Source organism: Tinamus guttatus, unplaced genomic scaffold, assembly GCF_059628265.1.
Source record: "Tinamus guttatus ecotype Peru unplaced genomic scaffold, ASM5962826v1 Tinamus_guttatus_pri_ptg000018l, whole genome shotgun sequence".
Lineage (NCBI taxonomy): Eukaryota > Metazoa > Chordata > Aves > Tinamiformes > Tinamidae > Tinamus > Tinamus guttatus.
Genome location: NW_028288552.1, coordinates 1692501 through 1706193, shown reverse-complemented (window position 1 = coordinate 1706193; position 13693 = coordinate 1692501). Strand labels below are relative to the sequence as shown.

At 52.1% G+C, this 13693-nt stretch overlaps 1 protein-coding gene across 1 annotated transcript in view; it reads left to right on the top strand.

Moving 5' to 3' along the window:
* The first annotated feature begins 274 nt into the window (after window positions 1–274).
* The window catches only part of LOC148596292 (ankyrin repeat domain-containing protein 26-like), a 13821-nt gene continuing 402 nt past the window's right edge, over window positions 275–13693 (top strand). The window contains exons 1-9 of the mRNA XM_088524115.1: window positions 275–340; window positions 5878–6030; window positions 7884–8056; window positions 8201–8294; window positions 9584–9696; window positions 9911–10052; window positions 10797–11078; window positions 11599–11862; window positions 12983–13027. Of these exons, the coding sequence (XP_088380241.1) occupies window positions 275–340; window positions 5878–6030; window positions 7884–8056; window positions 8201–8294; window positions 9584–9696; window positions 9911–10052; window positions 10797–11078; window positions 11599–11862; window positions 12983–13027 (1332 nt within the window). The remainder of the gene's footprint in view (window positions 341–5877; window positions 6031–7883; window positions 8057–8200; window positions 8295–9583; window positions 9697–9910; window positions 10053–10796; window positions 11079–11598; window positions 11863–12982; window positions 13028–13693) is intronic.

Genomic DNA, 13693 nt, shown 5'->3' with positions numbered 1-13693 from the left:
GAATGTAGGCTCAGCCTGTGTCCAGGCTGCACTTCTGAGAGTCTCTGTTGAAGAGGAACAGCATGTCTGTGACACTGGGTATTGCTGTGCACAGAAACATCCTCCTAAGGGAGGAGTGCAGGCCTTGTAAAAGAAAAGTGAGAACGTTTTTCCCTGTACAGGTACAGGGAATAGAAGTACTTTGCACGGTGTCCTTTCCTGTGCAACGGGTGCTTCTTTCTGTTCCTTCCAACTCTTTTGGCTGGCCTCTTTCAGGAGGAATCACCTGCACGGGATGGGGAGGAAGCAGCAGGTGGTCCTCAAGTTGCAAATGCTGCAGCAGCCCTCCCTGTCAGTAGAGGTGAGTTCAGAAGCGTTGAGCCCCTGTGTTTGTTTGCGCCTTGGTCTGAGTCAGTGAATGCCGGTGATGAGCTGCTGCTGAGATGGGAAAGCCCCAATTCTGCCCTTGCCAGCAAATGCCAGGGCAGAGGGGAAGGCCAAGTGAGGAAGATGTTTTGTGGAAGTGCTGGAGTGCAAGGAGTGTTATTTCGTGGTGACTTCCTGCCTGTGTGAGGATGTGGGAGGAAGGGTGAGAACACAGTGGTGCGGCTCAGAGTGAGGATGCTCTTGAATGACGCTGCTTTTTCTTCTTTTTTTAAACACTCTGGTAACAGCATTATCTGTCCCTTGGCTGTGGGTGTTGCCTGATGGAGGAGAGCAGCAGAGTGAGAGAAGCACTCATGGTGTGCCCTTCCTTATTTCCCTTGCAGATGTTCCATCGGCAGCAGGAGCGGAGCCGGAGGAGGACAACGATTCTCCCTGGGATTCTGAGGTGCTTTCAGCGGGGGGCACAGTGGGTTCTCCATGGGGGGATCTTCTCAGGAGGTTGCTCTGGGTGTGGGCCCTGCATCTAGGAGGCTCTGCTCCTTCTTTGGCTGCTTCTGCAATACGTTTGTTCCAGTGAACTGGAGCAGCTTTAGCTGTGTGCAAGCTGCTCCACGAGGCTTGTGAGGAAGCAGGGTCTGGGAATGTCCGAGCTCTCATAGCAAGTGGCCCTTGCATGGGATTTGTAGTGCAATACTCAAAGGGTCCAGATTCTGGCTCTGCAAGAGTTTGGTGGGGTTGCTGTTTCTTTGCCAAAGTATCCATGAAAAGGACAGTGTATGGAATCCTGCAGCCAAGTAAGAAGCCCAACAGCAATAACGTGGGTTTTGACTTGGAGCGCTGTTTTGGGTAAAAAAGTGCAAGGGAGGAAAGAGGCGGAGTTGGACTAAGGTTACTGAAAAGCAGGCAACTGTTGGTTTTCATTGGTGCAAAGGAGAGGGGAAAGGGTGTGTGTGCTCCTGGGTATTGGAACGTGGGTGAAGGCAGGCTGAGACTGTGCGCAGGCTGCGCTTGTGAGGGTCTCTTCAGAAGCAGAAGAGCACATATGTGACATTGGGTACTGCTGTCTACTCAAACGTCTTCTCAAGGGAGGAGTTGCAGGCCTCAAAGAAAGGAAGTCAGACCATTTTTCCCTGTGTGGGTAGAGGGAAGTAGTTTGCAGGGTGTCTATTGCCTGCACGGGGAGTGCTTCTTTCTGTTCTTTGCAACTGTTTTGGCTGGCCTCTTTCAGGACGAAGCACCTGCAAGGGATGGAGAGGAGGCCGCTGATGGTCCTCAGGATACAAACGCTGCAGGAGCCCCGGCTTGTGTGCGAGGTGAGTTGAAGGGCACGTTGAAGGCCACGTCTTGTTTGGTGGCTGTGAGGGCCAATGCATGGAAACGGTGCCGTGCTTGTGAGACGGGGCAGCCCCGATTCTGCCCTTGCCACCAAAGGAGAGGGCGGAGGGCACGTCAGCTGAGGGAGGCGTTTTGTGGTAGTGCTGGAGTGCAAGGAGCACTGTTTCTTGGTGACTCGCTGCGCACGTGGGGATATTTTGTGTAGTGCTTTGAGGACCCCTCCGTTGCGATGCGAATGGACTGTGGGTGCCAGACTCTGGAGCGCGAGTTTGGGAGAGCAGCTGCCCGCACGGCTCCCTCCTCCAGGACTCCGGCCTTGCAGAGCCGCGTTTGGGTGCTCGCTGCCCCTCTGTTGGGTGTTGGTTGTAGCTGTGTGAGCTGTCCTGCTGGGCTTGGGCGACTTCTGCTGCAGAGAAGGGCAGGGGAAGGGGTGAGAACACAGTGGTGGGGCTCAGAGTGAGGATGCTCTTGAATGACGCTGCTTTTTCTTCTTTTTTTTAAACACTCTAGTAACAGCATTATCTGTCCCTTGGCTGTGGGTGTTGCCTGATGGAGGAGAGCAGCAGAGTGAGAGAAGCACTCATGGTGTGCCCTTCCTTATTTCCCTTGCAGTTGTTCCATCGGCAGCAGGAGCGGAGCCGGAGGAGGACAACGATTCTCCCTGGGATTCTGAGGTGCTTTCAGCGGGGCGCACAGTGGGTTCCCCGTGGGGGGATCTTCTCAGGAGGTTGCTCTGGGTGTGGGCCCTGCACGGAGGGGGCTCTGCTCCTTTTTGGCTGCTTCTGCCATACGTTTGTTCCAGTGAACTGGAGCAGCTTTAGCTGTGTGCAAGCTGCTCCACGAGGCTTTCGAGGAAGCAGGGTCTGGGAATGTCCGAGCTCTCATAGCAAGTGCCTTATTAGAAATGCATAGTGCATGCTCCAAGCTTTTTCTTCCTATGTGTGTAACTATTTCATTAGGATAGTATTGGAGAGCTGGGTGAGGAGCTTGCTGATGCTCCTAAAAAGCAGTCGCCAGCAGAAGCCTTGCTGGAAGCTGCCCCACGTTCCTGCCGGGACCTGGAGGAAGAGCAAGGGCAGCTGCAGAAGGAGTTGGCCAGGGTTAAAGGCAAGGTAGGCAAATGCCATAACAACAATAATGAGCGTAACAGGGCTGTTCTTCCTCTGTAAATGATGAGAAGGACAAGGCAGCATTCTGAGCACAGGTACAAGTGAGATGTGATGAAGTCAGTAGTTCCGCACTGCCGTAACCCATGAGGGCGGTGGAGCCTTGAGCGGAACGACGTGCTCTTCTTCATGTGCTGTGCTGTGCAGGGCAGTGTAGTTTGAGAGCTGCAGAAAGCGCTCTTTTCCCTTGTCAGTCGGAGCTGTCTGCTTGTAGGAAATCAGAATGGGGACAGGAGAGGCCAGTAGGAAAGAGGGTGAAGCACCAGAGTTTGGGAGATTTGACTTGGGAGTCAAAGCAGTGTGTAAGATGCTGAAGATGAAGCTGACTCCCATGGTTCCTGGTTTGACAGTTGCAGGAATCGGAAGAGCGGCGTCTCCAGTCTGAGCGGTCTGTTGAGGAGTTGAAGAGAGCCCTGGCAGAGAAGCAAGGAGAATCAATGGCTGCTTCCCCGCAAGAGCAAGAACGTGGCACACTGCTCTTCACCATAAAGCTCTTGAGGGAAAAAGTTGGACGGTGAGGAAGTGCCAGAGTGAAGCAAGGCTTTGCTTTGTGGGCTGGTGTAAAGGCAACGGGATTACCTTGCTGCATCCCAGCAAGGGAATGTGGGACTTGGAGGGAGGCTTTTGCTTGAGATGTTGTTAGTTCACAGTGTGGAGTGGGTATGTGTGCTCTGTGGGGTTCCCATACTGAGCCCTATGTTTCCTTTGAAGGCTTGAGTTTGAAAAAACAGGGCTGGAGGTGACAGCGCGCCATGAGACTGCCAGGGTGGAAGCTCTTCAGAAAGAGCTGCGCAGCTCTGCCTCTGTAAGCGACTCCTGACCTTTCCTTTTCATGAGCTCCTGAGCCTACTTGTGTGTGTGTGTGTGGACAGTTAGAGAAGAGATTGCGTGGCCTTGGAGTGTGCTGTGGAAGGGGAAGCTCCTCCCGCCCGTGTTCATTGCTGCCCCTTCATACTGCGCATGCTTCTGTCTTTCTCCCTGGAGTGAATGGCTGAGGCAATGGTTGCTAACAATTTGGGGGTCTTCTCTGAATATCACTGAAGTATTTGCGAGTGATGAAAGAAAGCAGGATCTGTAGGAGAAAATCAATGAGCGCAAGAAGGCATTTCTGTACTAAGCATAGAGGTTGAGCAAGTAAGACCCAGGAGCCAGTGGGAAGGAGTGAAATATTTAGGGGGCGAGGAAAGCTTGAATGAAGATCTTGAAATGGAGCTGAAACTAAACGAGGGAACCTTTTGACAAACTGTTCTGCAATGCAACACAGAGCTGGACCTGAAAGACAGAATGGTCAGGACTGTCCTCCTAACTGGAGCAGCCAAGGGAGAGCAAAGCTAGACGAGGAACAGGGACTGATTCATTCTGCTCCCACTTGGGCTCTGCTCTTCAGGAACTTGAACGCCATGAGGCATCGAGAAGCCATGTTGAGCCTAGATAATTGTAATGCCACAAAAAGAATGAAGTGTAGCCCCATGTCAGGCAAAGGCTTTTGGTTATGCTTGAGGACCTGTGCAAGATCAAGAAAGCAAATGAATGTATGATAAGGCAAGAATCTATGCAGGAAAGATTGGCTTGGCTCAGCTCCTTTTGCTCAGCTCTTTTTCTTTGTTGAACAAGGAGAAGATATGCAGAACAAGGCGGGTCATCACAGAAGGAGTAGTGAGGGCTGTCCAGGAGAGTTTATATGATCTTGTCAAGAACGTCAGCGCTGACCCTGAAAAGCAAGCCTACCTGAAGGAGGGGAGAGACAGGGGATCCCGTGCCAAATGTCCTGACTTAAGAGAAGGAGCCTCTCCATATGAGACTGACAAAGTAGAAAAGAGGACACGAGACCCCTCTGGTTTTGTAAAGGATTATAAAGACAAAGGAAGATTTGTCAGTTCTTGAAATAATGTTACTTTTCTGAAGGTCCCCAGGCATACGCTGCCTGCGTGGGAATGCACCGTGCAGGGTTTGGTCTGCTTTGTGGTGTTTCTCTTGGAATTTTGGAGGGTGTTGGCAAAGAGGGGGAAAGGCTGCAATCTGAGCAGAGATCAGAGGATGATAGCGTAATCTAAACTGTGGTGTAAAAATATTCAGGCTTTTTCTTTTCATTTCTTCCACCTAATCTTTTTGGTGTCGCAGCGGGCGAGTCCTTTTATTTGGTGTCCATGTGTTGCACTGGTGACACAAAGGAGCGTTTCGAAAGTAAGAAGCACCCGGTGTGCAAGGGCTGAGAAGAGGAGATGCAGGGAAGTGCAGTGATGGGGGAAAGGGGGGAGAGTGTTCTGAGGAAAACTGCTGCTAAGGAGGACTGAGAGGAGGAGTGGGATCAAGCTGACTGTAGCTGAGTGGAGAGCAGCAAAGGAAGGGAAGGAGAAGAGCTGACAAAAGACTGTGCTCAGAGTGCCCAGCAAAGGCTAAAGGGGGATATTTGGTCTTCTGATGAGAAAGACTCATTTCTCCCTAAGTGGGTATTGCAAGTGAAGAGCACTAGTATTGTGCAGGTGTTTGTTAATCTCTGTGTGTCTGGAGGGCTCTAAGGGGGCTGCAGTTGCTCAGGAAGCTGGTTTTGCTCACAGTCCAAAACTTTGAGTTCCCCCTCTCCTGATGCGGTCCTATTTCTTCCTCTGAGGCTTTCCAAAAGATGGCCCAAGCCGAGAGAATGGCTGCTTGGCAAATCAGTCCAAGTGTCTGCCTGCAAATGGACACGGTGCACAAGTGTGCACTGTGCTGCTCTGCAGAGTGTTTGCCTCATTCTGTGTGTGTGAAAAGGCCTGGTCCAAGTGTGGCTCTCGGGTGGAGAGAGACTTTTGTCCAGAGTCTGACAATGGCTGGAAGGGAATGAAGGCGGGGGTAGGAGTGAGGGGTAGGGAGATGCCTGAGAAAGGTCTGGGTGATGGGAGAAGGGGAAGAAACATAGTAGTCCTTTGGGGAGCTACTTCTGGGAAGAGTCGTGTAATGTAACAGGAAAAGCAAAAGCACAGTGCACGGTGCAAGGCTTTTCCTGCGATGCGTGTCCTTATTCCATCAGGGCAGGGTCAGGGAGCTGGAGCAGGAGCTCGCCGATGCCCGCAGAAAGCAGGCGCTGTCCGAAGCCTCGCTGGAAGCTGCCACGCGTGCTCGCCGGGAGCTGGAGGAGGAGAAAATGCAGTTGCAAAAGGAGTTGGCCAGGGTTAAAGGCAAGGTAGGCAAAGGCTGTGACTAGCCCGAGGACCCTGACAACCCTGTTTTCCCCTGTAACCAATGAACAAGCAGCGGGATGGGAGAGGCCAGTATGAAAGAGGACGAAGCAACAGGGTTTTTCAGAGGTGACCTGCGAGTGAAAGCAGGTGCCTTGAGTGTGTGAAGAGGAAGCTGACTAGCGTGGGTCCTGGTTTGACAGTTGCAGGAGCTGGAAGAGCAGCTTCTCCAGTCTGAGCGGTGTGTTCAGGATTTGAAGAGAGCCCTGGCAGAAAAGCAAAGGGAAGCATTGGCTTTTTCTGAGCAACTGCAAGAATGTGAGAAGGCCTGCTTGGAAATGGAGAGCCTAAAAGTGCTGAAAGACAAAGTGGAAAGGTAAGGAGTTGGCACAGTGAAGCAAGGCTGTGCTTTGTGGGAGGGTGTAAAGGCAACGGGGTTAGCTTGCTGCTTGAGAGCAAGCAAATCTGGGATTTGGAGGGAGGTGTTTGCTTGAGATACCGTCAGTTCACAGTTTGGAGTGGGTGTCTGTGCTCCGCTGGGTTCCCATACTGAGACCTATGTTTCCTTTGAAGGCTTGAACTTGAGAATGGGAGGCTGGAAGGCAGAGCTCACCAACAGACAGCTAAAATCGAAGCTCTTCAGAAAGAGCTGCACAGCTTTGCCTCTGTAAGCTACTCCTGCCCTTTCATTTTCACAGGATCTAATATGAAGCCCTGGGTTTGTGGATCAGAGTCATGTGTGTAGTTCAATAACAGCACGTGCATCTGAGCAAATTGCTGGCATTTTCTTAAACACAGATGCACGTGCATGTCTGCAGTCTATGTTTATGTGCTGTTCCAAGGAGAACAGTACTTGGCCATTTTGAACTCATAGGAAGCCACGAGCTTAAAGACGAGCTGGCAAAGCTTAGCTGTTGGCAGCAGACAGAGAGCAGACATCAGCTGTGCAGAGGCACAGTGGTGTGGACAAAATAAGTTATGTTTAGGTTCACTCTGAAGCCTGAAGCAGCTCTGTAGTGTAACAGGAAAGAAGAGAAAGCGGAATCTGTGGTCCAAGCCTTTTCTTCCTATGCATGTAACTATGTCCACAGGACACGGCCAGACAGCTGGAGCAGGAGCTTGCTGAGGCTCGTCGAAAGCAGCTGATGTCAGAAGCCTCTCTGGAAGCTGCCACACGTGGTTGCAAGGACCTGGAGGAAGAGAAAGGGCAGTTGCTAAAAGAGTTGGACAGGCTTAAGGGCAAGGTAGGCAAAAACAGTAACTACCTTAATGAGCCTGACAATGTTGTTTTTCCCTGGCAAATGATGAACAAGCAGAGGGCAGTATTCTGAGAACAGGTGCCAGGGGGACCTGAGCAAGTCAGTCATTGCGGCCTGTCATAACCCACGAAGTGGGTGAAAGCTGGAACCAAATGACCTGCTCTTCCTCCTCCACCGGGCAGGGTGCTGTAGTGTGAGAGCTGCAGAAAGCAGCATCCCTCCTGGATAGGTGGGGCTTTGCATGGTCCACGTGAAGCAGCATCTCAGGCAGGTGCTCTGAATGGTCGCGCTGGCTGAGCCTGCACTGGGCCTCACGTCCACAGCGGAGATTGAAGGGCCTCAAAGTGACTCACTTGCCTAGTGCAATAGCCCTGGTGCCTAAGTTTGGCAAGGTCTTTGCTGTGCACTCCCTGTGGAAGGAAGCGGATTGGTGTTGGGGCGGTGTTGGGGACTGCTTGTAGGAAGACAAGATGGGGATGGAAGAGGCTAGTAGGAGAGAGGGCAAGGCAAGAGGATTTGGGAGAGATGACTTGGGAGTCAAAGCACTTGGCTTGTCTGTATGTAAATGCAGCTGAGTAGCGTGGGTGCTGGTTTGACAGTTGCAGGAGTCGGAAGAGCAGCGCCTTCAGAGTGAGCATTGTGTTGAGGAGTTGCAGGCGGCCCTGTTAGAAAAGCAGAGGGAAGCAATGGCTTCTTCCAAGCAACTGCAAGAGCTTGTGGAAGCCTCCTTGGAAAGAGCTAGCCTAAAGCAGCTGGAAGAACGAGTGGGGCGGTAAGGAACTGCCCGGTGAAGCAAGGCTTTGCCTGCCGGGGTGGTGTAAAAGCAAGAGGAAGAGCTGGCTGCATGGCAGCAAGCCCATCCAGAATTTGGAGGGCCGTTATTTCACAGTGCTGTCTCCCTGTGTTTCCTTTCAAGGCTTGAGCTTGAAAAGGTGAGGCTGGAAGGGAGAAGCGACCAACACACGGCTCGAATTGAAGCCCTGCAGAAAGAGCTGCACAGCTCTGCCACTGTAAGCTCCTCCTCAGCTTTCTTCTTCATGAGCTCCTGAGCCTAGCTGTGTGTGTATGTGGGGACATTCTGGGAAGAGATTTTCCTGGGGAGCCCAGGGGGACATCATTTCTGGCAGTCCGCAGGGGATCGGCTCTGCTTTGTCCCTCTCCAAGGCCTTCTGGTGTTGAGAGGTTCCCTGGCTACTATGCGGCCTGAGCAGCGTGCGAGGAGAGGCTTTGACACTCATGTGCTGCTTTGACCGCCTGCTGCTTTTTGGCTGTCCTGGTGCTTAAGCCCTCAGGCAGTAGCACTTGTTGCTGTCCTAAGGGCGAGTTAGCTCGTGGAATTGCTTTGGTGCCAAGCAAAGCCCGAGGCGGCATCCTCAGGCTGTGACAAGGGAGACTTCATTGCCAAACCTCTGACACCTTCCCTGTTTACTGACTGTGGATTCCTTGGCTCAAAGGTGTCAATCCATAAAGGAATGGCACAGGCGTAGGCAGTGTTGTGTGCTTGGGCCGAGTTAGGAGACAAGCCCTTAATGAAGGAGAACTGCTCCAGGGCTCAAACTGGGGGTCGATTGTAAAGGAGTAGTGAGATGGAGAAATGTTGGTGGCATTTTGCTTCGCTAATACCCCTTGAATGAGGTGCAAGCGTGAGTCTGGGAAGCATCAGTGTGGCTTTTTTGTTCCTTAGGTTCATAAGAGCCTGGAAGATCTGCTCTCTGCCTTACAGACAAGACACGTGCCTCTGAAAGAAGACAAATATCAGCAGGTACATGAAGGGTTGCTCTGACTTCCCTCTTCCAGTCGATGATTTTCTTTCCTTTTGGGTGCGTGCAGGCAGCTACACTGTTCACGAACTCTGTAACCTTGAACGCCCAGGACTGTTGCCTAGTGATGGCGGCTGATTCCCCTGAAGCTCGAACTTAAGCTCTGCTGTCCACTGATGTGGATAGCTAAGTACCACCTGCTGGTGCCAGGGGGACAGAGGAAGCTGTTTCTCAGGCTCTTTTGCACCTTTCTCCCCTGGGCCGCTCATAGCAGGTGGCCTTCAGTTTTGAGGAGTGCAGGGCAGGGGAATTGTGTCTGGCCGGCGTCCGTTTGTTTCCCTTGAGATTCGCCTGTGTGGTGGGGAAAGGGAGGTCCTGGACTTGCCGTGGGAATTCTGTGCCCTGGCCCTCTGTGGCCGCCCCTGGCCTAGCAGAGAGAGACGTCCTACAAGTTCTTTGTGAGGAACACCCTGTGCAGCTGGCGCTGGCGGATGGCATTACTGAGCTGCGTATGTGCTTTCTCCTTCCTGTGTGCAAAGTGTGAGAGTGAAGGAAAGGCAGTGAAGAAGGGGGCAGAGAGGAAACAAGCAGCAGAAGCCCAGCTGGAGGAGGCAGTGAAGAAAAACATGGAGCTGCAGGAAGAATGCAGCAGGTATGGCTTTTTAGCATTTGTAAGAAATACCGGCTAAGCTGGGAGTCAAGGTTCCTTTAATTGACTCAGAGACTATGAGTACGTAACGGTTTGTGAGCAACCTCAAGGGGAATGCTTCTTTGTTTTTTGGGGTTTTTTGTTTGTTTGTTTTTGTTTTTGTTTTTGTTTTTTTTTCCCATGGCTTTCCTATTTTACTCCCTAATTGGCTGTGCAGGTCCAAGAGGCTTCTGGAGAAAGCTCTGAAGAAACTAAGGACCTATGAGAGGCGCGAGAGCGAGTCCCAGCTGAATCTACAGGCCAAGCTGAAGGACGCACCTTCTGGAGGGGGCAGCGAAGATGACATATTAAGAACAAAGGTGAGCTGTGGTTCGTTGTTTCTGTGTGTTTGTTTTGGAAAGCTGTCTCGTTTCTTCTCCTGATTTCTGTATTCACATGCACGTTCACGTGGTGGCTGTGTTTGGAAATGAAGGGGCTTTCTTCTGATCCCTGGAAATGTCTGACTAATCTTTCCGAAAGGGCAGGAGTGCCACGGTGCCAGGGTGGTGGTGTGGAAAAGGTGAATTTCTGAGGAGAGAGGAAACCGTTAGAGTAGCAGTTGACCTTTGGGGACTTCTGGAAACCTGATACTTCCTAAAAGTTCTTGGAAAGAAGCTACCGCTTGGTCCCAGAGCGAATAGGGCTTCTTTGTCCATGGCTTAGAAAGCTGCTTTCTGGAGGAGTGTTGACAAAGTCAGGCAATGCCGACTGTGAGACAAGTCTGGAAGACCCCTGGCAGCCCCGCTGCATGCAAAACACCCCACGTGATGTGTGCTCCTGAGGAAAGGAGAAGGAGCCTAGCTCTGTGGATGTGTGATCTCCTGGGAGTGAAGCCTTTATTGGCTAGGGGAGTGCTGGAGGAGACCTGAGAAGGGCAGGAAACTTGAGGTGGTCTTTTGGGAAACCTTTAAAAGAGGTGCTGCTTTTGGCAGAGGAGCATGGCTTTCACTTGGTTTTAAAACGGAGCGAGCTGGTGACAAGCAGAGTCTCAGCGCACAGCCTGCAGGGTCTGCAAAGAACTGCGTATGCTTAAGGCTCTCTGTGTGTCCCTTGGCTGTGTGCAGGTGCAGGAACTTTGCAAGCGGCTCTCTGCAGAGCAGAGAAACTCAAGGCAGCTCAAGAAAGCAAACGAAGGTTTGCGGGAAGAGTTGGCTTGCATGCATGGGAGCCATGCACAGCTGCGGAAGAGGAAGCGGCAGCTGGAAGAAGAGGTGGCTGCCCTCCGGTGCCGTGTAGAGAGCAGCACGCCAGACCTCAGCCACATCAAAGAGCACAAAAGAGAGACTGAAGAAGAGGCCGAGCGACAACTAAGGCAAAAACTACGGGAAGTCAATCTCTTTCTGCAGGTAAACGTACTTGGCACTGGCATGCACAGTCCATTTGTTCGTTTTCCTTCATCTCTTCTGTACTAGTGTCCTTCTCCAGTGTATCCAGCTTGTGCTGGTCAGGGCTGTGGGTTCATGGACTCTTTATATCTGGAGGAGTCTGTTGAAGGCCGTGAGCTTGTGGAACGCTTGTCCTCAGCCATTCCGGGCATCACCATCTTTCCGCACATTAGTGCCTGGAGAATCAGGGAACAGCGTTAAGAGAAGGGACTAGCGTCTTGCCGAGAGAGAGGTGGCTTCTTAGTCCGAGCTTTGATTGGAAACCAAAATACATAAACGTTGTGCTAAGAGCAGGTTTCCACCAGTGAACAGAAAGCATTGCGTAACGTGGTGCCTCTGGCTGTGGCCGTGGATTCTTGAGGGCAGTGAGGAGGCGCCTGAGTAAGGCTGTGCTCTTCCAAGGGGGTGTGTGGAAACTGTCGCCGGGCATGGGGGGAAAGTTCTTCTTCCCTGGAGGCTGAAATGGCACCATCTGCTTCAGACACAGGCAGCCACCCAGGAGCAGGTGGAACAAAGAAGAGCCGCTGCTGAAGCTTCCCTGGTAGGACGAATGCAGCAGAGAATCAGGGATCTGGGAAATGAACTGGCTCTCAGCAGACGCCTGCAGCAAGGCAGAGTTATTGGAGGCCTTGCGGAAGCCGCTGCTGCCTACCCTCCTGAGCTGGGCAGCAGCCGCTCTTTGATGCTGAACGCAGCGGGCAATGCTTCCTGTGTGGCAGACAGAGTGGAAGCTCAAATGGCTGAGGTAAGGCATTGGACATGCACGCTGTGCTCGAATGAGCTGCCCACAGAGTATGAATGAGCAGGGTTCAGCTTTTAAGGGGAAAAGGAGCACGCATTCCTGCCTAGCTCCGGGACACCCAGTCTGCTAGTGCAAACAGCATTGGTGCCCCTCACAACTGGGCGAGCACAGTCCCCTGGATCGCCCTGAGAGACTCCACAAGGCAATGCTCAGAGCCTGCTGCAACCTCAGCGATAGCTCTGGTCCGAGTGTGCCCCAGCCTTTGCAGTGTGTGTGGAGAGCACGGTCCTCACGGAATGGTGAGGTTTGGGGCCCGTGTGGCAAGAGTTGGACAAGAGGGCGAAGCATTCTTCACTGAATGCCATGATCCATTCCCTGCTTTGCACAGAGTGGAGGCAAGGGCAAGCTCTCCTCTTCCATCTTTTACAATCCTGGGAAGGCTTCAGGCAGCTCCAGTTGTGACTCAGTGCTGTGGTGCCTGCAGCGTAGCAAGGGTCCTGTTGAAAGGAGATGCCTGCGGGCTGTAGCTGTCCCCATGCCTGTAGTGTTCTGAAGCTGAGCTGCTCGGCTTTGGGCATTGCCTTGTGGGGGTCTCAGAGGGTGATCCAGGTGACTGTCCTCAGGCACTCCTGTGGCTAAACAGCAAGTCAGCAGAGCTGCCATGAAAAAGGCTGTCTAGAATGTGGCTGCTGCAAGGAAAGCCAGCTCGTTCTGGCCTGAGTCCTTTGCTGCGGAGTAAATTAAAGAGAGTGTTGGTTTGTAATGAGAAAAAAAGCAGGCATCACAAATGGGATTGCTCGCTGTGAACAGTGTAAATATGCAGCTCGTGGCCTTGGGACTAGACCTCTGGCCATGTGTGCTTATATCCTCCTTGTGCTTTTTGATGCCCTTCTGTAAAGCCAGAATGAGGGAAAAGTGATGAGTGGCAATTGTGTTGTGATACAATTAACGGCACAGAGTAGTGGCAATGCTGTGTTTTGGTGGATAAAGCATTTCTCAGGATTGAGGGTGTTGTTCCCAGTTTGCATTTCATGTTACAGTTAGGTTTCAAAAGGCCGTAGAAGGTAGTACTAGAGGAATGTAACTGCTGAGGACTTAAGGGTATCCTGTGTTATACTTGCAGGTGCGTGAGGAATGGTCAAAAATGTCGCTGAGGAACGTGAGCGAGGTAATTGCAACCTGGAGATTTATGTGACACCTTCATCGTGATCCAAATACTGGTGGCACAGAATATTATGTGCCTGTCCTTAAAAAAGAGAAGAAACAGTGTATGTGCACATGCAAGGCCGCCCCCAGAGCCCCGAATAATCCCCTCTCCGGGGGGCTCTAGTCGGGCCTTTTCAGGGACGGGGCCTGTTTGCAAGCAGGTGGCCCCTGCTTTGCAATTCTTTGGGTTCCTGTTGGCTTCAATCAGCTGCCGAGTGGCCAGCTGTTGCTTTAGAGCCCCTTGCATTTGCTTGGGTGGACACAAGTGCCTTGGGTTGAATGTGTCTGCATTGTGAGCAGAAGTGCCTGTCTACTGGGATGAATGGGGTTGGTTCCTTTAGTTTGGGACTTGCTCCCTTTTGCTCCTGTAACACTAACAGAGGGCCTTTTGTTCCCCCTGCCGCGCGCGCCTTCCTCAGAAGTGGCTTTCTGGAGCGGGGACTGCCAAGAGAGGATATCCCGAGAGGAAGGAAGCCTGGGGAAACGTGCCCTCTAGCTCTTGGCAGAGTGGTGTGTAGATGACATCGAGCTGCATTCAAGTGAAGGTGTTCTGTTCCAATTCTGTATTTAATAAAGCTTGTAGCCTGGGACATCTCTGTTTTATTCCCGTCCCCTTCGTGACTTGGCC